General features: G+C 39.0%; 1 protein-coding gene across 1 annotated transcript in view; it reads left to right on the top strand.

Annotated features, from left to right (window-relative positions):
* The window catches only part of GRIP1 (glutamate receptor interacting protein 1), a gene marked incomplete at both ends in the record, with an annotated part of 230800 nt that overhangs the window by 122098 nt on the left and 82696 nt on the right, over window positions 1-26006 (top strand). The window contains 3 exons of the mRNA XM_080638773.1: window positions 20467-20602; window positions 21630-21775; window positions 25311-25394. Coding sequence (XP_080494899.1) covers window positions 20467-20602; window positions 21630-21775; window positions 25311-25394 — 366 coding nt within the window. The remainder of the gene's footprint in view (window positions 1-20466; window positions 20603-21629; window positions 21776-25310; window positions 25395-26006) is intronic.

Below are 26006 nucleotides of genomic sequence, written 5' to 3' on the forward strand. Positions count from 1 at the left end.
AGCTTCAGTGTGCGCTCGCAGCCCAGAAAGCCAACCGTATCCTGGGCTGCATCAAAAGGAGTGTGACCAGCAGGTGGAAGGAGGTGATCCTGCCCCTCTACTCTGCTCTCGTGAGACCTCACTTGGAGTATTGTGTGCAGTTCTGGTGTCCTCAACATAAAAAGGACATGGAGCTGTTGGAACAAGTCCAGAGGAGGGCCACGAGGATGATCAGGGGACTGGAGCACCTCCCGTATGAAGACAGGCTGAGAAAGTTGGGGCTGTTCAGCCTGGAGAAGAGAAGGCTGCGTGGAGACCTCATAGCAGCCTTCCAGTATCTGAAGGGGGGCTACAAGGATGCTGGGGCGGGAATCTTCATTAAGCAGGGAAAGTTCAGGTTAGATATAAGGAAGAAGTTCTTTACTGTGAGGGTGGTGAGGCACTGGAATGGGTTGCCCAGGGAAGTTGTGAATGCTCCACCCCTGGCGATGTTCAAGGCCAGGTTGGATGAGGCCTTGGGTGACATGGTTTAGTGTGAGGTGTCCCTGCCCATGGCAGGGGGGTTGGAACTGGATGATCTTAAGCTCCTTTCCAACTCTTAACTATTCTGTGATTCTGCATATATATATAAGGATCCATTATAGATTACAGTTAGAGACAGAAGATGTGATCCTTTTATGCTGTGCTTCAGTTGCTGATATAAAATTGTATTAGCTGACTGTAACAGCTGTGTGCTGTGCCAAAATGTAAATGAGAAAACGGTCTGTACAGCATCATATAATACTAGCCTAGATAGAGCATGTTATTTTTCCTTTACAAGATAATCTTGGAAATAAGGGAGAAATATAGAAAGTAATACAGAGAGAGAGGAGGAATTGAGAAAACAACCACATGGATTAAAAAATAAAATAAAATCGTTGATTTTTAATGTGATCCAAGGATACAAGTTTCATTAAATGACACTGCTTAGGGGGGAAGATGGTTATTCTTGCTGTAGCTCAGCTGTTAACATCTGAGCCAGGTTCACAGTGACTGACAAATATGACAGATGATTCATCCCCAGTGGGTAGATGTTTACCTATGTGCAAACACCTCCAGAGCCAGTTTTGTTTTCCTCTGTGATTGATACAGCATTGCCAAGACAGCCGGTGTTCAAAATAGCTCTTCTTGTGCTTGCAGTTAGCTTGGTCCAATTTCCTGAGACTCCTGTGTCAAGTAAAACCACAGAAGTTGTAAACAATGCCATTATTTTTTGATGGAGGACTGCTGGCTTTGGCAGCCGGCTTCGCATCGTGTGCTGTAGAGCAGCTACCTTCTCAGGAAGTGTTGTCTAACCTGGGCAGACCTCAGTCACCTCTTCCAGCCTTGCCCTTGACTTCAGCTTCCCTCAGGTTTCATAAGCACTTTGATTTCACAGATGCACTGCCGCGCTGTTTTACCTAATACTTCATCCCCTACTAAAATATTAAATAGTCTTCACTAGCTAACTGGTTTTGCAGATTAAGAGCATGAATTGCCTGAGGAAACCTGTCACAAAATCATCCCTTACCTTTTTCATGGTTCTTATTGTGGAGAAAATAATTCGTTGCTCATGAAGCTCAACAATGAGAGAAGCACAAGGTCCTACATTTGAGTTGGGGCAATCCCAGGCACAGCTACAGGCTGGGGAGGGAAGTGGTAAATGTTCCATCCCTGGCAGTGTTCAAGGCCAGGTTGGACAGGTCTAGTGTGAGGTGTCACTGCCCATGGGAGGGATGTTGGAACTAGATGAGCTTAAGGTCCTTTCCATTTTATGGAATGGTCCATTCCATTTTATGATTCTGTGACTGCAGAAGTAAAACCTGAAAGTACTATGTATGTCACTAAAAGTTGGGTTAGAAAGCTAAAGTGTGCATCTGCAAAAGCACTTTCTTCTCTTCTTAATTTGCATTTGTTTCATAGACGCTTTTATTGTGTATGTTTTAAAATCGGCACAGAATGCTCAGATTTGCTACTGAAGAGATTTTTAGCATTTAGAAATCTATTAGCAATAACCTCTGCAGTCACACTTATTATGCTATCTATCTTGGGTGATTTCCTAGCAGAAGCAAGTGTTTTGACCTGTGAAATGTATATCACAGGATAGTAAGCTTTTCTGCACTTGAGGTGTTTATTATAGCTGCAAAGTCATTTGCTGATTTTCATGTTTGATGGGAGGCTGCAGTTGCAGTATCATTTACAGTCTTCCCTGTGTGTGTGTTTAACCTGCTGGAGGTTTATCAAATGGTCTGTGAAGCATCTGCAGAGTCACACGTCTTTTCCTTCCCATCAGCATTGGAAATTCCTGAATTTTCTTTTGCATATGTAATACTGAAAGAAGATTTCTTTCTTGTCCTCCTTCCCTTCTACCAAAATAACTTTATTGGAATGATTCCATGTATGTCATTCATATAAACATGTTTCATGCACAGATAAATCTGAAGAATGAAAATGAAAAAAGCCCACTGAGTTCTTAGCTAAATGAGATTGCTGATGATTTATTTCTACATTTTCTTTACAATTCTGCCCCATGCTAGTGCTGTTCAATACTGGAAAGGATTAGAATAGAGAAAAATCTAATTTCATTCCTTTTGCCATAAATGAGGAAGAAAATGCATTAAAGGCAATATTGCACATGTGGAACATGATCTTTTTCAAATATCCAACTGATATGAGGTCTGAAAAGTTAAATACCTTTAAACTATTTCACTACTATATAGAAGTTGATTATAAGCACAACCAGTTGCAGATTTGTTGCTGATGGTGCCAAACACCTTAATTTATGGGTATTTGGATTTAGTTGCATATAATTTTACCAAACCTCAGCTCTCCAAAGTCAAATGTGTTCAATTATTCCAGCTGCATTTTTTCCCAGCAAAATCAGCTTAGCTATATGTAGTGTGATGAGAATGAAACCCATAGAGTATCTATAACATCATTAAAAAACCTGTCCCAGCTATTTAGCCCTTGCAAGCACACATTTGAAGCACAGATGGCAATTTTGAGTGAGTCATTTTGTATTCAGCAAATGTGCTTGCAGTGTGTACGTGTGCATGTACTCCACTGGCCGTTTGTTAGTTTGAAGCACAAGACCCTACCACAGGATTTCTCAGTGCAGCCTGGGACCTGAATATAGGCTGGGAAGCACCAGTACATCTCCTGAGGTTGGGGGTCCTATCTTCTGGTTGTTTTCATGTGCAACTTAGGTGTGCTGTCTGCACTCCACAAAGGGAAACATCCTTGTGATGGTTAGTTGCATTCATTTTAATCAAAGTGTTGGTGCTGTCCGTTCCCTTTAAAGGCTTCAGTAAGAAGAGGGAGCGGGCTGTGAAGGATACGTGAGGAGAGGGAAACTAGGAAAAGCCAAACTAAGATGGTCAAGATGAGGCTTGAAAGAGAGGTATGGAGACAGTCTCTGAAAAAGAAGGCAGACAGGCTGGGTGAGTTTTGAAAGAGGAAGGAGAGCTATGGGCTTGTTAAAGGTCATGACAAGAAGTGACAAGCACAAGTTGATCTGTAACCCTGTGATTGTATAAATGATCACAGTCCATTCCAGGCTGAACACAGACTCATCAATCCCAATAATCTCTGCTGTCCACAAGAAGTTGTAAAACTCTTCTTTTGTGAAACTGGGCTTTGTCGCTTATGGAGTAGAACAGCCCATTACATCTACTAGAGGTCCTTCATTGTTTTAGGTAACTGAGAAGCTAAAACTTGATATTTACATCTTGAAAGCGACTGGATTTCCACAGGATAGCACGGCTGGGTTTTCATGGAGGAGGAAGGGGGGTGTCTTCAGAAACAGGGATATTACATGAGAAGAAGATCCATGAGGAATGCTCATGTTCCCAGTCTGTTCAGAATTGAGGAAATGTATTAAAAAAAATCGCAAGCAATATTTTCTAAATTTTTTATTTTTATTTGGGTGGAAATCTATTTAGGCATTCTTATCTATGCTATCAGCAGTTTATTACTGGGGCAAAAATGTGGATTCAACAGGAAAACTGATTTCTGTATCATTCAGTTAAGACAAGCCTCCTGCATCCGGTATCAAATAGAGGGGAAGAGTAAAAAGTAAACTTGTGGATGCAGAGATTCAGAGGGTCTGAACAAAAGAATTCATTGGCAAGAGATTTGTATGTAAGTACGGCAAAGACTGAAGAGCGTTGTTGCCTCTAACGTGCCAGGACTGGATCTGGACAAAGCAGGCAGGCTCTCATTCTCTCCCTAAACAGGACTAATTTTCTTGCTTTCCAAGATGAAGTGTTAGTCTGACCTAGCAGAGCATTGCTGTCTTTCAAAAGTCCCACAATGCTATAAACAGAAGCAGACGACTAGCAAAAGAAATCCAGGCATCTACCTTTAAGGTCTGAGTAATTTCCTAATTTGAGAAGTTGAGGGTAATTTTTCATCATTTGCCTACTTGGGTCTTTTTGCAGTTGATAGATTCTTTTTATTTTACGTTATAGATAATTAACTTGTTTTTTTAATGTTCCTAATATATCTTCTAATACCTCTTTAAAGGAGTTAATGTATGCTTTCCATCTGGTTTTTTGAATCTCCCATTCAGTTTCTGCAGTGATTATAAATTCAGGGCATTAAGATAGCTAGGAAATAATATATCATCGACCAAGGTAACAGCTGTATCACACCAAAATGTGCTATGCCAATCTGGATGATAGCTCACCTCTTCAACTGTAATCAATTGGTCAAAGCTGCTAGTTCACACTGTAAACCTTGGCTTTACATCAAATTTGGGGGGTTTTGGGGTATTGTTACAAACTTGTATGTCCATTTTACCAATATGAAGCTGTTTAAAGTGTTTTCTTGTAGATGGAGGAAGGGTTGTTTCTTTGCCTGTTTGTTTAATAGCTTTTTCATGCTTTCTATTCACTTAGAATCAAAAGAGGAAAAGAGATTTTAGTTCTTGTGTGTCTTCCTCATCACATCTTTGGTATGTGGGGCGGGTAGATGTGAATCCATGCCTCTTAGTGTGGAATAAAAGAGATGTTTCTGTTTCATGGAGGAGCTGTAAGACCACAAGTTAATTACAGAGTAATTGCAAACTGCCTTTTGTTTCCTTTCTATTTATAATCTCAGTGATAAGAATATAGAGCTAACCCTTTCAGATTTTACTGTATGTGTGGTAAATTTACATGGAATTCATGGGCCAGAAGGTGCACTGGTGACCATCTAAACTAAACATACAACTTCACTGGATTTATTTATATCTCACCTTTTATTTGAATTATATTTTAGAGGGGCGTTCAATCTGTTTAAGGTTACTGGTGATACAAAACCCATTACAGCCTTTTGAGGTTAATTAGCGTAGCTGCTTTTATTTCTAGCTTGAGTATGTGTAGCTTCTGCTTCACCTTGTTTGTGAAAATAGTTGCTTTTCATCAAAATTCACTTCATCCTTTATAGGCATTTCATTACGAAATCGCCTTTTAATCTTCCCTTTGTTAGAGTGAACAAATTGTGCTTCTGGGTCTTCTGTTCCTTGGCATGTTTCTTTAACTATTCCGAAAGCTCTTTTCTGACTCTCCCATCCTCTCTTAGGTTATTAATAATCTTGTTGAGTTGTGTCACAAAAAGGATATAAAGCATCCAAGTGATGGTCACTACTTCACTAAATAGAAAGGTGTACTAAATACTGCTGTGTAAAACTGTCCTGTTTATATATGTATGGCTTGCGTTCATAATTCTGGTCAGTGAGTTTAGATCACCTGTGAGGGTGCCCAAATTCTTTTCTGTCCACATTAATTTCATAATTAATTTACTGGGTACCTTTTAGCTATATTGGTCCACACATCCCTTCGTATCTCTTACATTAATAGAGAGACTTAATTTTGTAAGTGATAGGCGGGCTAGTAGAATGCAGACCTTTTTCATTTATTGTCCTTGTCCAAATTGCAGATGTCATTCTCACTTTTTATCTGCATGGTTTGGGGCATTCTAATGTTGTGCAAATAAACACATAGAGAAGGCTCTTCAGTCAAGTCTCACTTACTAACCAACTGAAAGAGTACAGAAAGCAAAACAAGGAGTATTTTAATAGGCAAAAATAGCAGTGAGGCCAAAATCAGGAGATTTCAGTCCTCTTATTCACAGAAAACATTGGTGGAAGGACACTGAATCTCAATCCAAGCAGAAACAAGTGCCAGTCTTCAATGCTAATTGATTTTATCTGTGAAGCAAATGAGCCCAGCTTAATAGTTAACTGTGAGACAGGATACTTCCAAGACCTTCATCCTACATTAGATGACATTGTGACCCTGATTACTTGTCAGATAAATGGTATAGAAAATGAGCATTGACCTTTGAGGTAGTAAAAACCCAGTGTCACAGAAAAATGGGAGACACATGCTGCAGCTGAATTTTAGGTATCACTGACAAACCATAACTGATCATATGCTGTTAACAGAGTGTGAATATCAATCCCCAAAATATCACTTCTGTAAATGAAAGTGAGAAGTAAAACTTGATAGAGGTCATATAGGGAAATCTTGCCATTAGACAAAGAATGCAACGAAATGGACCAGGTCTATAAAAAGTAACTGATGCTGCAGTATGATTAAAATGGATGATAATTTTTCAATAACTTGCATGGAATATACTCACATGGGAGTAAAAACACATGGGAGTAAAAACACATGCTCTTCTAAAAGGTTTTCAGGTTGAGTTCTGGCTAGAAGATATGTCATTAGCTCTGGAATTGAAAATTTAACAAGTATATTTGAAAGTTATTTTAACTTACAGCTACCAAACCCGATGCCTAGTAAGGAATTTCTTCAGTTTTGTTATAGGGATAGTACCTAACTCTAATAACACCTTTAAAATCCAAGAGCTTTATTCCTTAACCGCTAACAAAAGGTAATGGTGCAGTAGAGAGCATATAGTGCATGGGAACATATATCCAATCATAGAGCTTGATTTGCTTAATCCCACACCACAATAAATAATAGACAGGTTGTTTTAATTCAGTCAGTCTAGCTGAAATGCTCACCAACAAGGATGATAGCTGGACATGATCATAATCTGTGGTAAAATGTGCTTTTCGTGGTCTGAGGGTATTAGGAGTCTCAAAGTATTTTTGACAAGGTGTGGATGCATTTTGTAGTCCAAATTTTCTCTGTGTACAAAGCTGGAGTGGAATATTTTATATGCTGATCCAGTGCACATTTTAATATATCCAGTACCCTATAAAAATATCATTGACCAGTAGTCAAAAGATGGGGATCAGAAGACATCGGGACATTGGATTCTTCTAATGCATGTATGATTTAAAATTAAACATTACAAAACTCAAAACCATACCAAATATTCTTATCAGGTGGTAACAGTTAACATTAGGCTGATATCTCTATCTCCATCATAAGTTCTGGGTCTTCACTGTGGAAAAACATGATGAATGTGCAGACCTGTCGTGGCCTGAAGATCATCTGCTCTGTGCTTTGCTAAACCAAGAAGGGAAAGAAAATCTGAAGCAAAGACTCTCATTACAGGCATCCTGTAAGATGTATAAGCTAGGTGTTTCCTGGGAAATATTGCTGGTGAAGCTGCTTTGGTTGGAAGTATGAATTTTGCAGTAGTTCTAAATGAGCAAAGCTTCAGGGTGGGAAAAGTGACATCAGCACAGAACTGTTGTCACTCTTCTTTTGCTTGACAAATTGGTCTGAATTTTTTTGGCTTCTTTTTTTTCCCCCATGAGGACTTCATTTCTGCTGCGAGAGTTTGCTATTACCCCCACACTTACATAGTCATGTTGGGGACATCTTTTAATATAAATTTTCCTTAGCAGAAAAGGTTTTTGGAAGCAGAACCTGCAAGACATTTGTCCGTGTTTTACAAATAGTGACAGAAAGTAGGCAAATGTGTTCGTTGGATTGTTTCATTCAGGCAGAAATCACCTTTCCCATCTGTTTTCAGTCAGAAAAACTTCAAGGAGGTAACCCTCGGAATAAGCTAAAGTTCAGGGAATTAAGATAGATCCTGACTAGAAACATTTACTGTTAGTCATTCTTTTGAATTCTCCGGTTTAGATAAATAGCTCTGTGAACTATTAGATACCATCAGCACCTTTCCTGATCCCAAATTGTGCCTACAGATGATGCTGATCTTTCTGGCCAATTTAATTAACTGTTTGTTGCATAGTTATGAGTAAAAACAGCTTCATAAAGTACATTCAAGTTGATATAATATGCTGCCATTAACAGTGCTAAGGTAAGTGATGTTGTAAAAATGGCAGAAATGCCAAACATGCAGGCATGTTTGGCATAGTATCATTTATATGCATACCCAAACTACAGAACAGGCTGTAAGTTAGGAAAAAAACAAGTGATTAAATCTGAGTGTCTGATACAAGTTGAGGACTGGAATGGCATCCTCAAAGGTTTAAGAAGTTATACCTGCAAAATTTAAGTCTGTAATTAGATCTCTGGTCAGTTTATTTGCCAGGAACCAATGGGATAAAAGGAAGCAAAGTAAATGGTTTGTTGTTAGTGTCAAAGTGTTAATCTGATTTAGAAAAACAAGGGGGGGAATCAATTTCTTATATTTCTAAAGTCTAAATCATGTCGTTTTTTTGAGTAATCCAACTAGTTGACATTGATACATTTGATGTGGTACTTGGGACAGGCAAGCCATGTATGATTTATGCTGTTGTGATTGCTTCAGTCACATGAGTAAGCCTATCACAGTTTTTCAAAGCAATTTAAGAGTATAGTAATACAGAGGAAAGGATTTGAGCACTGATTGTTTCAGGTGAAATGAATGGCAATCACAGATGCTCAGTGCCTGATCTCCACGGAAATTCCCCAGTGATGTGGACCCCCACCAAAAAGGGTTGATTTATTAAACCTGGGGTAGTTCATAAATCTAGTTTTGATGGATAACTGAACTGCACATGAACTACTCTGGTGTGGGGACGCCAGCCTTTCCAGGCTTCTGGGCATGTGGCACAGCAGACAGCTGGGAGCAGCCCAGTGTAAGCAGCAGTGAAGCAAAGAGATACAGGTCATAGGAAGCAAAAGTTTCTTTCATTTCGAAATCATCATAGGATGGCGTATCTGGAGAAGATGAAAGTTTCAGAATGCACTTGTTTGTGTAACTCACAAAACTTTTATATGAAACTGAAACCATATCAAATGTAGAAAACCTAATTTTTCCCATCATTTTTCCTCTAGTTCTGGTTAGCACATTTTACTGTAAATGATAATAGAATATCTCTGTGGTGAGGCCTCTGTATTGAGAAAGGCCTGGTAAGTTCCTTAAGTGTTTTCATAAACTTAAAATTATTTAGAATTTAAATGTTTCCTTTTAAAACCATGGTAGTATATCCTTTAACAGCAGAGGAGGAAAGAAACCAGGACAGTCACGTCTTGTGAGTTGTTTGCATGGAGTCAGCAACCTGAAGAAGTGCTCACAAGCAGGCAGTTTCCTTCTATTTAAGTGACAGGTCTTTTCACAGACAATCTGACTTTTAAAAGAAGTATTTTCAACAGGTGAGCTTTGTGTTGGGCACTTTCCCCTGTTTGCATCCGTGTTGCGATTCTGTTCATCTCATTTTGCTTGAAATTAAAGATGTCATTGAAGCCTCCAGGTAGGACTGTTTAGCTGAATCTGTATGTTTGGTGCCATTTGAAGATTTTAGCTATTTCTTCAATTCAGAGAGACATTACCTCTCTATACATGCTAATACGATGCCGTTTCAGTTTCTGTGCTAATTCTGTGCGATATGCTGGAAATTCAGATGACAAAAGAAATCACATAGGTATATTCTTGCAGCTGTGCATTTTGCTGTTCTGCTGCAGTGATTTGTTCAGCAAGCTTGACTATCTAATAAGTTGTTTCATGCAAATGAAAGCATCTGTCTTTGCCATTAGTTCATTATGAATACATTAAACCTTAGGGAATAAGTAGAGATTGATTAGAGAGTTACAGAATGCAGGTTAGAAGCCGAGAAATGCCTAAATTATTCCTTCTCTTTTTTTCCTGTTTGTTTTTTTTCCTGTTGGCAAACTTCTTTACAGCAATAGTAAATCCTTGTGGATTTTAAGTGCTTATTGACAGCTAAAGTCATCACTGTTCTGTGATTTGGCAAAATTTAATACAAGCCAGTAATTTATTTTATAGCTCTTTAACCCAGCTTTTCCTTTGGCTTTAACTATACTTTTTCTTCATCCTGATTGTTGAGTAAGTTAATGGTCCTTTTGTCACAGACATTTTTTTCTGCTATGAACACCTAATAAAAAAATTCAGTGCTTCCTATTTGTCAGGTGCTGTATATTAAATTCCCTCCTAAGCCATCCTTGTAACTTTAGTTTTCTTTCAGACTGAAGTATAGAAAAAAGCCATGTCGTTGTTGGATCACTTTTAAAAACATTTATAGCTATGCATTCTTTCAGCCTATTTTTGCACTGCCATCTTCCAGAAGTGGGTATTTCTGGGTTGTGGTTTTCTGCAAAGGTAGAGAGTAAGCAATCCATAAAGGTATCAGTGATCACTGAGCGCAAAGGACAAAATGTGTGGGAAGTATCCGCTCTCATTTTCCATTTTTCTCATTCAGTCTCTTATTTCCTTTTTTTTTTTCTTTTTTGTATTTCTCATCTTTCCAAGGATTTTCTAATCTTGCACACAGAGACCTTGATAAACCTTTTCATCACGACAAATCTCTCTCAGTATTACCAAGTAGAAAGATAGGGTGTGCACATCCTTCAACCTTGTGTGTTCTACAAACAAAAAAGATACGACTTCTAAAACCTTAAAATCTTGAAACTTGTCTGGTCCTTAGTCCAAGTACTAGGAAAAGTTCTACTGTCCCAGTCCTCCAAATTTCAGTTTTCGAAATACGCATTTGAAAATTCACCCATCCATTGCTTGAATACCTGCACAATAGTTTACCTGAAAAGGAGTAACAGCATTACTGTATTCTTTCCGATCCTTACTGCTTCAATTTTGCCATTATACTAGTAATCTCAGGTTCACATGATAAAAAGAAAACTGATGTTTTGTATTAACTAAAATGCTAGATTATGTTACAGCCATAGACCATACTGAAAGTATGTTTAGTAAAAACTCAATGACAGCTCAAATAGAGAAAGGGGATCTGACGGCACTATTGCTAAAACCTGCCTGGTAGCCACAGGATATTGAAGGATTGGAATGAGCTGCAAAGCATGTCTTAAATGGCAGAAAACTTAGCAATTCAGGCAGTTCTTAATCTAAAATGGAAAGAAGATTAAGAGGTGATTTGGTCAGAGGTTACAGTTCTACATCTGCAGGGAGATCCTGAATGTCGTATATATATATACACACACACACACACACACTATATATAGTGTATATATATAGTATATATATACACTATATATAGTATATATATATATAATGAGATCTTAGTCTTGAAGGCTTGTTTACTCTCAGTTCAGATAGAAATTACCCGTGCATATAGCAGATTTTCCATCACATGATGCTTTCAAAGCCACGTTGTATATCTTTCTAAAAGGTAATCTGTAGCTGCAGATATCACTATATCATGATTCTCTGCTTGTGTCACTGAAGACATCAGGGAGAGAATTGTTCTCAGTGGTTCCTTCTTGCCTTGAAATGCACAAATGCAATCAGTCCTGTAATCAGTCCTTGCTGATCCATTTTGTTAACTGTGGAACACAGAGGAACTGGAACAGTCAGGCCGTGCTTTTGTGAACAGTGTCACCTAAGTACAAATAAACATGAATTAGCAAGTTTTCTTGGTGCTAATTTTGCAATGAAGGAAATACATCAGAATTACAGGAAGAAGTTTTATAAATCAAAAAACACATCAGTGTCAAAGCTCTGTGCTGTTCTGCACAGCAGCATTTCCACTAGCAAGGGAGGAAGGTTACTGAATCCTTCATCCAATGCAGACAGAAATCTGGATAAGACTAATGGTGTGAAACTGTCATTTCTTCGTCAGTAATGTTTAACAGACGCGTGCAGAGGTGTTCAGAGTAGCACTGCTGAACGGCACAAGCCATTCTTGAGTTTAAGGCTTGGTTACTTGTAGCATGAAGCAAACTTTTCAAAGGAGACACGTGTTTCATGTGGGAAATATAAATTTGAGACAACTCTGAGTGTAAGCTCCAGCTCATAAGTCCCTTCTACTACCCATTTCCTCCCCAGGCAAAAAACAAAAAGAGAGATTTGAGCTCTAGAAAGCCCTGTAATGTCTGTAGAAGTGGTTGCGAAGGTTGAGACCATTGAGTTGTTCATCACTGTGCTTGTTTTGCCCTACCCTCCAATGTCTTTGCTTCCGAAAGCTCCACCTTGACGGTTCAGTGAGCTGCTTTGTCCCTGCACGTGTTCACGAATTTGACTGCCACCACAGATAATGTGGAAGCAGAAAAATGATTGAACTTGCTGAAACCTAGCAAGTGCATCAAGGTGGAATGGGACCTTATCCAAAGATAGGAAGTTGATCATTGCAGATCTCCAAGTGTGCGGGTAGTGATCAATGGATAGTGTCGGTACCCTCCCAAAGCAAGCCCTCAATGAAAACACTAGAACTTCACACCTCGCTTAAGGAAATAATGCTACATCATTGAGCAAGTATGTATTTCACATAGCATGTTTATTCCAACCCTGTTGCAATATGGCACATCAGTGATAAAAATATTTTTTTGGTAGGTAATAATGGAAAAAATAATAATTTTGTTGTTGTGATTCCACTAAATCTGTGTCTTCTTGCAGTAATGTATTAAAAAATCTTATTTACTGAAGCCAGATGTTTTAATATTTTATAATTTTATTAATGTTTTTTCCTCTAATTTTATTTCTCTGCCAAGGTTTGCTTAGGGTTTATGAATAGTAATTCTATTATTTTTGACACAAACTTGAAACATATCTTACTTTCTAAATCCATTTTCATTAAAATATGTTGATTGTTCTTCAATATACTTACAAGAACGCAAGCTTGTAATTTGATTCTTTACTTATAGTAGGGTATTATAAAACTTGTATGTTTTCGGTTTCCTTCTGCACAGATATTCTGTATTGTATTACATTACGCCTTATGGACATCTAGAGAAATTCAAAGAATCAGAAGCAGATGAGCAAAAAATGATGCAAAGATACCTTAAAAACAAGAACCCCTCCAAATGGCTTGGCAGCATTTTCTCAGAGGCTGTGATTTTGCCCTTCCCCACTGTTGGGCTCTCCTACACAGTCCAAAAATAGGTGGAATGAAAAAAAAAAAAAGAATTGTTTTCACATCTTTCATTACTTTCATTACTTTCATTACAGGTGCATTCATTTTATTCCTCCATAAGCCTTGTCACCAGGCATCTCAAGAAGATGTAGGGAGGGAAGAGCTTCTTGTTGTTCTGACTGTGTGGGGCCCGGTACTTTCAGTCCTTGATGTAGGATGAAAAACAAACTACAGAGAGAACTCAGTGGTCACTGTCAAAAATTCCTAGTAGCCCCAGCTCTTAGAAGAATCAGATGCCATCATCTGTGTTGAGATAACTCAAGGTGATCTCTTTGAATGCACAGTATCTATCAAAATAACATCATGAATAATTTTAGGCTGCTAGTACTTGGAATGCTTGGGATTATTTTGAGTATCGGCTTGTATTCTTGATATTCTGGCATTATTGTCAACCCAATTGTGAGCAAAAGCAAACTAAAAAAGCATATTTGAAAACTGTACAGAGATCATTCTTATTGCTGTCTGAAGCTGCTTCTGTGTGAAAACTGATCTTTTATCACGCCATGCCATTTTTGCATTTTCTGGCACGTTTTCTACTGATTCTATCTATGAGGGGTAGATTCAGACACAAACAGGATGTTGAATCTTGAACATCTGCCATTGGTAGCACGGCTATGCTGCTGCCAGAGAAACACTGGGACAGCTTGTTATGACTGCACTGTAGGCTGTTGTATGACTAGACTGGGATGGAAGTGTTAAGCCTTTGGAAGGTACTAATAGTTTAACCCAGTCACTGTAAAAAATGAAGTGCAGCTCTCCAACAGTTGATTGTGAGTTTTTCTCTATTGCACTTAAAAAAAGCAGCTGGTTTTGTAGAAAAGGCCTTATTTATACAGTCCTGCTAACTATTTCACTCCTGAAATGTAATTACTGAAGTTACTGTGGTGTGCATCAATAACTGTGTCGTATATCAGGTGTTTCTTTCAATAGTCTTTCGCTAAGAAATTTATGAGGTTCTTGTTATTAAGAATGAAGAGGCTTTTTTTTTTTGTCTGTTACTGGCTTTCAGTTGCTGGTTATTTGATCTCAGGTTTGGGATATTTATATTCATTTCTAATCTTCTACTTATAAACACAGTTTCAAATGTAATGCTTATATCTGATGCTAAGTTGAAGACCATACCTGTTGTATGCCTCAGTTTTGGTTTAGAGAGAATTGGCTTCCAAGGTATCTGTTTCTTTGCCTTGGAATATGAAAATATACCTAAAAACTAAATAGTGCAAGAACTAAGCTTGTTTTAGGTGGGAAACCAATAAACCCACATGTGAGCTGTGCTGCTATGTCCTGCTAACTTGGTGTTTTCTGTGACTTACATGATCATGTCCTGTATGTCACAGCGTGTTGTTGATCATAAAATACCATTATTTGCTTTCTATATCATGCCTAGGACATGCAACAGTTTATAAGAGCGTTTTCCAGTTTATAAGTGCTGGTGGGAGGTATTTGGGGTTTTGATAACATTTCTGCAGTGGTAAAGTCATCTTGTAGGTGCTTTTATAGCTGGGGAAGAAAAAAAAGAAAAAGAAAGGATTGTGTAATGCTGTCTAATGCCCTGTACACAACCAAAACAGTTGTCAATATAAGCTGAGTCTGTTTTAAGCAGGTTTTTGTAAGTGTCTGAGCCTTACCCATCTCCCTTGCTTTCACTGAAGGTGACACCACATTTCTCCTTATCCAAGTTACTAGAGTTACGTTTGCCTGGCCTCCGACCCAAGGCAGCCTGCACTGCTGGTGGTTTAAGTTTACAGTCCCATTGGTGTAACTACAGTGTGTTGTGCCTTGTAGATGTGCTTTGATGCACCCCAGCCCTCTTTGTCTTCTGCTGTAGGTTGCTGGTTTCTGAACTAGGACTGCTTTGGGGATTGTCCCTCCACAGGTTGGAGGAGGCAGCATGGAGTAGTTTAAAGGTCAGCTTTGTGTCTTCAGACTCTCTTCACCAATATGGTTTTGTTTGTTTGTTTTTAATACAAATTTAGGTGGTTTAGGACTTAATGACAGCCAGTCAGGAAAATGGCAACGAGGAATGGAATGTTCCTCATCTCTTGAGATTGCTGTTGACGCAGAGAAATACACCTACTTGTAGGACTTGAAACAGCGAACAGATGTGATGTCCCCAGTATAACAAACTGCTATCACTTTCTTAAGAATTGACTTGATCTTTATGTGATTTCTTAGTTAAACCATGAGATGCCTACTGGGATGTAAAACAAAATGTTTCCTCTGCAGAGTTTCTGCTGACATACAGAGAAATCCATACAAGGACAGCATTGACTGTATTTTCAACAGACTTACCAATTACTGGCTTACTGATTATGTATGTCTTTTGGTAGGAAAACATCAATAAGAGCAAGGTTTTGGGGAGGGGGGGTGTGTTTGTGTGGTTTATTTTTTTTTAATGGTTAAGTTCCATTTATGCCCTGTGCTGGCTGCACTGAATAAACTTACTCATTAGGTGGAGGATGCAAGCACTTGACCTGAACATGTAGACTTTAGGCATTTTCTTGGATTTTAAAATTAAATTTTTACAAAACAGATGGAAAAGACAATATCTGAAATGAGGGCAAATATTTGTCAGGTTTACACTTTACTATGTAAATTAGGATATGAACTTGTAGTAATATAGAAGATAGGTGATAAAACCTGCAAGTAAGAGTTCTCTCAGCTTTTAAATGTTGTTTTGAAATAAAAACCAAACCAGCAGCTCTCTTCTGTAGTCTAGTATTTAATTTTCTTTTCCAAGAAGTGAATATATTCCAGGTTCAGAAATGTCATGAGTCGATTTATTTTCCATGCTTTTTATTCCTTAAAACGTGTTGTGTACATACATCAAAAAGCATGAAATTACAAAATGTCTGATCATATATAAAATTCTAGAAGCTTTATTGTGACACTGTTTGCCTTAAAGGAAAATTCATTTGACACAATATGTCTTGGATTGTATGTACTTACAAGTTATTCTGTTTATTCATCTCCTTTCAGTAAGATTTGTCCACTCTTGTATTTGAGCATCTGCTTATCTTTGAAGTTTTCTTCTGCAATGTTGAGTATCCCTGTAGTCTTCTAGGTTGCAGGGCAAGACACAGTGTTGATACACCAGCAGACCCTGCTGCAGGTCAGGCACACACAGTTACAGTAATGCAGCAGCGAACCTAAGAGAAGCATTCAGACCAGGAATTTAGAAAACAGCAGCAGCATAGTGTTCTCTTTATAGTTAAGCTCCTATATATGCTTCACCTTACAGGACTGGAGATCCAAACAAAGCTCTTTGGAGCAGAACCTTTGTATTCCATCCTGTGTCGTTGCATGTGTGTACAAGTACACATGTTTGCACTCCGCTTGCCAAGCCCACCTCCAGTATTCAGCAGAATTCTTGAGCCCCATACCAGACATAGGTAGATGCCAGCAAAGCTGTAAGGTGACTGGTGCAGCATGGACAGGTGTGCCCAGGATCACCCCAGCAGCAGCAGGAAGCAGTGAAAGTCCTAGGGCACTCCTGAAGCCCTCTCTAAGCTGAGGGAAGGCAGGACCCAGCGTGATCTGTGTTTCACCAAATGCTGCCTGAGTTGTTAATGGTACATAGGGAAGAAGTTCTCGAGTGCTTTTTTTCAGCTGAAGTGTAAAATGGTATTGATTTGGGCTTTTTATAGACTTGGAACCATCTTTTCTCTACACAGTTTCAGTTTAGAATAATTCATTTGGTTCATATCACAGAGCTGTATTGCAGGAGTGGTGTTCTGATATTTGATACTTCATAAACTGTTATGGATTAAGATGTTTCTTAAGCTCTTGTTCTATGATCAGTTTACCACTAAGGAAAAAATTTGTAATTTCAGTTCCTCTTTTACTCATAATTTATAAGAAATCTGGAAATAACTTCTTTGCCTTCCCTTCTAAAGCTGGCCTATGCTAATATTATTAGCAATGTGGCAGTACATATAGGAAAGAGCAGACCCCAGAGACTTCTGATTGCGAGTTTGCTAATTGGCATATGTAATGAATTATGAGCAAGGTGCTACATGAAGCAGTTTGGTTCTTAACTCACAAAGAGTAACATAGCATTCATTGCATTAACTAGAAAGCAGACTGACCTTGCACTAGTTGGGGAATAGCGCATACATATGGGATTGCTTGTTGGATTGCAAATGAAGTCCCAGGATTGTTCTGTTATTGGGCATTTTGATAATACTCCAGTGTGATTAGTCTATAATAATATCAAAGCAATGCAGATGAGTAAACATGTATTATTTAGTACTATAAGAACAGTAATCGTGTGCGATTTAAGAAAGCAAGATGAAAACAAGAGAGGGATATCAAGTGGACGTGGTTCAGAACACTTCCAGGAATAACAGTCTCTTATGAGCAACACTAGTAGTTTAATTTTTTCCTGCTATGATTACATACAACAAAAGCTACAAAATCTTTCAGAGGGGCAAACCTAATGAAGCTATTTTGTACTCCTGGATGAAATTATCTGTCAGTTATCAATGTGCATTTCATACCACTTCCTCACGGTGTTGGTGCAGCTTTCTCTCCTGCCTACCAAGGAAGAGTGTTTAGAGGTCCCTGCTGGGAGAAGGAGCAAGCCTGGTCATTACTTTTCATGCCAGTAGTTGCAGGGAACTGTATAATCATTAGCTAGCTTAAAACACTTCATGGATCATCTGTTCCACCTGTCAGTTCAGGCAGAAGAGTATTTCCCAGCATTGGATTGCAAACTCAGACCCTATATAAAAGCTGAAAACACATGACAGTATTATGCTACAGCAAACTATTAGGCAACTTAAACAGGGGAAGTTTAGATTGGATATAAGGAAGAAATTCTTCACTGTAAGGGTGGTGAGGCACTGGAATGGGTTGCCCAGGGAGGTTGTGAATGCTCCATCCCTGGCAATGTTCAAGGCCAGGTTGGATGAGGCCTTGGGTGACATGGTTTAGTGTGAGGTGTCCCTGCCCATGGCAGGGGGGTTGGAACTGGATGATCTTAAGGTCCTTTGCAACCCTAACTCTTCTATGATTCTATGTGCAGTGCATTGTTGATGTCATGTATACACATTCTGGTAAAGTATTTATTAAAAAAAAACAAAGCTAGAAAAAATCTTAGCTAGGTGCTGAGAACCAGATTTATACTACTTAGAAATACAAAAGAAGGATTCAGCTTGGGAGGTGTGGAAGAAAGGGGAAGGAATTTTCCTGTTGACTCTAGATCTCATGATCGAACAAACCCTGAATGAACAAGTGTGACACACAGGCAAAGCACCAGAGGTTGCATTATGGGTGCAAACGTATAGCATTTTTGTTTGCAGTAAGTACCTTGACTAACTCTTGTAATTATTATGAATACTGGCAGCTTTTTGTAGAACTGAAAGCAGCAGCATTTTGGTCCATAACATCTCCTACAGCTATGCAACATGTCTACATGTTCAGATGTAGGTAATCACATCTGTTCTTTCTGAACTGTCAAAAAGGCCAGATGTGAGCAAACATTGTAGAAGCTCAATAGCTTCCAAATGACGTCAAATGACGGTTTGGTGTCAGCCAAGTTGGGGAATGTACCTGATAACTATGCTCCTGTCTGCTTCTGACAACCCATGCTGCTGACTGAATGCATTGCAGAGTTTTGTCTTAGTAGAAGCTTTTGGACAATTCTTGCCCAAACACTCAAGTCATGCTCTATAATGGTAAAAATGTGAATAACTGAAGTGAGGTCATCAGCAGCTAGAATGGAAAGAAGAGCCTGCCAGCCACTAGAACAGAGCAGGAACGTTGCGTAGGATGATGTTACATCCGCAAAAAATTCAGTAATTAACCGTATTGGAAGTTCTTGCAAGGTTTACGGGATACTCCGTTGGGGCTGAAGGCTCCTCTGAATGCTTTCCTCTGCCTACCACTACCTTTGTAGTGCTCAAGTTTGTCAATTCTTGTTAAGGGCAGCTGCTGTTCATCTTGAGGTGAAGATGTATTAGGTTGTTATCTCAGAGCCTTGTTGTTGTTCGTATAGTGCTTATTCTAGACCTTACTGCTGAACATGCGAATGTATAGAAGAAACTTGCTTGGGGTTTGAGTGCCTTTTATCTTTAAATATGCTGCCACAGCAAGATTGCGAGCACAGTGCAGGCATACTCTGTATACAGTGTATATGGTGTTTGTATCTGACCATTTCACCTAAAAGCTGCATACTAATGCTGAAAAGAACCAGAAAGATGGATGATCTTCCCAGGATTTCATCATTTTCTGGGTGGATCTTTAGAGCTTCATGCATTTTTCCAGAGAGCCTGGGCTGCTGATGGTTTTAATAGGTTTTCTCTGGCTGGAAACACTGAACATGAAGTATGATTGCCTTGTGGCTTTCCAAACAGTTGCAGTCCTGTTGGAGCTGTGTACATGTAGGTTGCCTTGTCCATTGCAATAAGGACGTATCACTTCGAGAGTCTGAGGCTTTCCATTGCAGGTGATCTGCATTTTCAGAGGTCTGTGGGATTAGCTTGGCATTTTCCAAGAATACTAAATCGGCGAGCTGCAGAACAGGGTATCCCAGACAGCATGTGAGGGAAATTTAATACGCACTTATGACTATGAAAGCCCTTCACTTACCTTACACCTATGTTGTGGTTTAAGCCACAACAACCTGTTCTGCAGAGACTTCAGAGAGTTACAGTGAAGATATATTTGTGTAAGAACAGCGAATAAAGCCATTAAGATCTGATGTATTTAATGTCCACCTGGATTCTTGTTGTGTTAGGTTGTCTTGATTAACACTGACATCTACTAGTGGCCTCAAAGTGAGCCTGAACCTAAATTTTCTAGTACTGTGATATCATTGTGTCTTTTACCATTCCATTGAATCAGTTGAAGTACTTTATAAAACATAGAGGTCAGAGGGAGAAAGCAGAAGATGAGAAAATATAGCTTCTTAAAAATGTGAAACAACTACCTCCTATTTGTAAGTGTTGCCAGACTTTGTATTTATTGCCTCTGTATAGTATACTAGCACACTGGTGTAGTTTTTAATAACCTTTTACAGAACATACGTCTCAAATTTATCTTTATGCAGAGCCTCGCAAACAGAACTTGTGAATTGTAACATAAAGAATCTCCAGATGTACACATTATTTCTTATTAACACACACAATGATTTTCTTGGGAAGTAGATGACATTTTAGAAAGGCAACATCTGTGTTATCACTTAAATTTTAATAATGCAGATAATTTTCTTTCAACAGAGGAATTCAAGGGCTCAACAATAGTTGAATTAATGAAAAAAGAAGGCACCACCCTAGGGCTTACGGTTTCAGGTGGAATCGACAAGGATGGGAAACCAAGAGTATCTAACCTTCGTCAAGGAGGAATCGCTGCTAGGTAACTACATCTCAAGCCACAGAATGTATTACACGATGTGATTGCTTCAGAAATACGTACCGCATCAGAAAGGTCACTAACAAATATGTGACTAGATGCATCTATAATGGCAGCCCATCAGGCTGAAGAAGCTCAGAGAGAAATGGCAACAGCTGGCCCCCCTCTTCCCTCAAGGCTACTTTGTCAGGAACTAGAAATACCAATGAGATATTTGAAAGTCATCCTAAGACTAATTAAGTTTCTTTCAAATTATATGATATGTTTTATATATTTTTTGTCCTTGTACAAAAACTTGAGAGAAGTGGCATAAAATAGTGAAGCAGAAAAATAAAATGGAAAAACTAAGCATAGTACTATTATATATAACCATATATATAACCATAACTATTATATATAATGGAAAAAGTAACCATAGTAATACCATAATTTATTATATTAAAAAAAAAAAAAAGGCAACAAAAATCAAAACCAAACTGTTCATCAGCTGGTTTTAAGATTAAAGAGAGTCTAAAGTCACAGCTACCTTGCTCACTACTACAGTTTAAATAAAAAAGCTGTTATTCATGAGTGAAACAAGTCAAAAGAGACAGGTTAAGCAAAATCCTTCGAAGTAACTGAGCAGAACATATGCATTCGGTCTGTGGCCTGTCTCCTGTAGCTGCGACGTTAGTTGTTTATGCAACTGTTAAAAAGAAATGAGTTTGGATGCTTCCCAAAGAGAGAGAGAAAGATGGGGACATAAAGAAGACAATTTCCCAGATCCTATGCCCAACCTAGTCAAATCATCCAACTCCTTTATTGTACAGCTGGTTTTGTACATCAGAAATCAAAAAAAGCAACACTCTTCTTATTTTAATATTTAAGAAGATTAAGATCTTAAAATGCTACTTTCTGTTTGAAAGATAAGCTTTTTTTTAATCTAGATGAATGGAAACATAATTCTTACCTTCACTAAACTGTAACTTAAAGGATTTAGTTTGGTCCAGCAGATCTGTCTTTAACAAAAGGAATATGTATTTTTTCCTAGGAGTGACCAGCTGGATGTCGGAGACTACATCAAATCTGTGAATGGAATCAACTTGACCAAATTTCGCCACGATGAGATCATCAGCCTGCTCAAGAACGTTGGCGAGAGGGTTGTTTTAGAAGTGGAATATGAGCTGCCTCCAGTCAGTAAGTAACAGCAGAGCAAATTGTAACCTATGCAGAATAGCAGACGTGCTGTCAGTGGTGAGATCGGCATGGCTGGTGTCCTGGTTTTAAACCACAATAGTTGGTGATCTTCATTTTTGGTAGTGGTTGTTTTGTTATATTTTCTTCCTCTGGCTTATCACAGAACATGGAAGCAGTATGAAAGAACTGGCAGTGCAGGGGGATGCTCTCAGAAATGCACAGGTGTTTTTAGAAGCGTAAATCCCATCAACAACAGAACAGAGTTCTCAGCCTTCACTATTTTGTTGTTGTTGATCATTTGTTTACAATTTTGAATACTGGGAATCAGATTAGGTAGATTCCAGGGTGAGAGAATCTTTCTTGTTACAGTAAGGTCTTTTGAGATGAGACCAATGAATATCTGTGAGTTCTGCCTCTGCATTTTCCTTCCTTCTCTTAATTTGCAGCACCCTTCTGCTCTTCCAGATAAACAACATACTTTGGGACTTTTCCAGTCTTTTCTGACATCACTTCCAGGCAACATCTCATTTCTAGAGCAGAAGACCCAGTGGGCTAAGCCATGGGGATGCATATATTTGCAAGAATTGTACGGCTGAAGCAAGGGCTTCCATGGGGATACATAAACTTGCAAGAATTGTGTGGCTGAAGCAAGAGCTTCTCACTGGGCAGGATTGTCTTCAAAACATAAATTTATGCCGATGCTGCATTAACAGAGTGCTACTGAATGTTTTCCTTGCCTCTCCTTTGCTCTTTCTTTTTTGTTCTTATGTCTTTGACTGTGCATCTGTAGGGGAAAAACAGTGGGAACTGAGGCTATCAGGTATGAAGTGAAAGCCAGAGAAATGGTGAATTGGAAATCTGGGACCTAAAGTGAAAGAGTGAGTGGCTGGCTGGCACCACCACTAGCCATACCTTTGAGAGACTGTGTGCTCCTTCATGCTGCTGACTGGAGGAGAGAAGATACTGTTGCTGGTGTTCAGCCAGGAAAATCTGCAGAGCCAACCAGGAAGCTCCTGTCTCCTTAAATAAAGACTTTCTTCGCAATAGATGCCAAAAAATCCATCACTCTCTGTGATGCTCAGGGGTGGATGAACTCCCCTCTGCTTTCTAGCAGCTGCAGAGCTAGTCTAATCACATATTTGGGTTTTTATGACCTCCTGACAACCACCTTAATATGTTTTGAATGTGCTCTGTTGAATAGTGCTTGCCTGTGGTAAGGGAACTTCAGAAGCACTGTATTTGAGTTAATGAAGTCAGCTGAGTTCAGAATTATTTTGCTGGTGACGTAAATGGTTTATGAGTATTATTTGGTTTGCACTTATTAAGTGGGCTTCCTTCTGTTACACCTGCATTTGGCATATGTGCCACTCTTGTCCACTGAAACAAGATTTTAGCGTGCTAAATTACAGTAGCAATCATAACTTTGTTGTTAAGTCTTGGAATTTCTGACTTCTTTATACAAGCATCACTAAAAAAGTTGGAGATAATTAGGAGTTTAGTTGTTCCATCAACTTCTAGTGAACAAGCTAGCCACAGTGCCTTCGTTATACACAGAAGTTTTGCAGTAGGTTATGTGGTGAAGTCCTGGCACCTCCTTCCTGCCCAATACCTTATGAAATTCTACTGTTGTTCTTATGGTTGCCTCCTCTGAGAGAGGACTACCATGATTTCAGAGTGGGGAAATGTCAAAGCTTTAATAAAGATGGATTAAATCTGGCTGAGCACTAGTAAATCCCGTGCTCCCTGGTGCTTCCTTCCCTGTCTGGCAGTGTTCACAGCAAGAGCTTCCAGCTGCTATTTTCAGCACAAGCCACCTCAATGTTTTTAGCTGGAACATGAGCCATGCCTGCCTCTCACTTGCCTTTTGTTGTCGCTAGAGGTTTTAAGGACTCCTTTCCCCTGCCAGGGTGAGCCTGGGGTGGAAGAACAGCTACCTGGGAGGTTGTTGCCCAAGTGGAAGGATGCTGTGTGCTATTCCTTGTTGCTGACCTACGAATTTTGCCTGTCCACAATGGAGGTTACAGGCCACACCAAGCAGATTAGCAAGTGTGGATTGAGCTTGAGCTATGCGCAGGGCCGCTTTCTGCTGATAATGAAAGCAAGAATTGTCTTCTCTCCGTAATCCAGTCCTTTTCAGTCAGTAAAATGTTCTCAGCTGAAAAGGAATCAGCCACATGTACTTCAGTAACATGGTCCTGATCTTCAAGCTCTAGCTGGAATTACTGTGATACAGAGCAATGCTTTGCAGGGCTGTCTTTCACCTGTTTTCCCAAGGAATTTAGATGTATGTGATTCCACTGCGTGGTTCTTCTGGTTCCCTGCAGTAACTTTTTTTAATAAGGATTGAAAGACTCCAAAAAAAAAGTACATTACAGTATGTTTCATGGAAATAGACACTCGAGTGTCTGTTGAGATCCTCCAAGCAGGGGAGCCCTCAAAAAGAGAGGCGTGAAGCACTTAAAAGGGCACCACTGTTTCCTGGGGCCTTTCATGGCCTCCCCATCTGTGCAGCCTCTGGTGTCCGTTCCCCACTCAGGATATCTTAATGGGAGACATGGAAACTGATTACTGCAGGCAGGAGCATTAAAGGACGTAAGTTTTTATCAGTTCTGCTGCTGACAGAGCAATTATTTTATAGAGGGATGGGTTTTTTAATGTTTATGTGCATTGTGCTGTTTGCAGTATCCTCCTGGAATCTGGGAAGCGTGTGTGCGTGTGATTTGCCCCAGTGTCCTTTTCCTTTGGAAAAGGCAGCTCTTACACCCTGCCAAAGTCTTTCCTCCAAAGCGAATAGTAAACTGGCAACTGGTCTCTTAACAGCAGTGGTTGCAAATTCTGTAAAGTGGATTATCACACCCAGATGTGTTGGTATGTGCATTAGACTTCTCACCTCCTCACCCAGCTGTGCACCGCTCCTTTAGTGCTTACAGCGGAAATACTGACTCGACTACAAGTCAAAAACTTTTTTTTACTCCCTTACCAATGTTGAGGGAGGATGTTACACTTTGAAAAAGGAAAAAAAACCCAAACCAAAAACAAGCCCTTATGGTATGAAATACTTTCTGCTTCTTAATCTAGTAATCTGATTAGAGGTACACCCTAAAAATATCCACTGTCTTGACTTCAATCCAAATCAATGTTTTCATGGCTGAACAGTCAACACCAGGTAGCTTTAAGAATTTGTCATTTTTGTGTCTCATTGTGTATTTCCATCTTCTCTAGCTCTCTTCTGTAACTAAAGGAAAAGCAAAATTATGACACAATTTAAACAGTAAGGCTCAAATTCCTCGCCTGTTATGTGCATCTGTGGCCCTTTTTCCAAACAGTTGGCAATCTGCAAAATATCCAATCCAAAATGCTCTCAAAAAAGAGGATGAGTTGATAGGTCTTTAATCTGACTCTTTTGTACTGGAGTTTTTCAATCATGTGACCAGGAGCACAGTAGCTACCTTAAATTGGGAAAAGTGCAGATGTGTGTGTAGAATTGGAAAAATATTAACGATTGAGTTTTGGATTATTTGTTTATTTATTTTAGCTGTACAAGGATCAGGTCTCGTCTTCAGAACTGTGGAAGTTACTTTACATAAAGAGGGGAACACTTTTGGATTTGTAATAAGAGGTGAGTTATCATTAAATTTGAGCTGTCTGTATTTTCTAAATCGGCAAAAAAGTTGTCGGGTTTTATGGCATTTCGAAATCATTTCAAGGTTTCTGACGTACAGTTTGATTTCTGTGTTCTGTTTTCCATGCAGTCATGTACTGCTTTTATGAACCACTCTAATATTTATTTCTATGGAAGAAGAGTAATTAGTCAGCTATGACAAGACCATGAGAAGCTTTGTTTCAGGTTAGACCAGATCCTTCTACCACTGAAATAAGCAGGAAGACTGTAGTTCTTTAAGAAGATTCACATATGGTATGTGTATAAATTAGGTTGATTAATTGTGCTGATAGTCTGAATAGTACAACAAAAGTATTACCAGTGAATGAGAGAACAGAAGAAAACATACAGCTGTTAAATAATATACCCCAATTATAAATTATTAGGTTTTTTCAGGAAAAATTTTTTTTTTATTAAATATATAAATACCTTAGTGACCCCTTACTATTCTGAGTATACATGAAGTACAGGTGTTTTTTCTCTGTGCGGCAAACAGTTCAGAGCAGTAAGTTTTCACACTGAGGTCGTATTTACAGAGTAAGGGTTCTAAGAAAAGCATATACGTTTATT

This window comes from Psittacula echo (assembly GCF_963264785.1).
Source record: "Psittacula echo genome assembly, chromosome: 1".
NCBI classification, from domain to species: Eukaryota; Metazoa; Chordata; class Aves; order Psittaciformes; family Psittacidae; genus Psittacula; species Psittacula echo.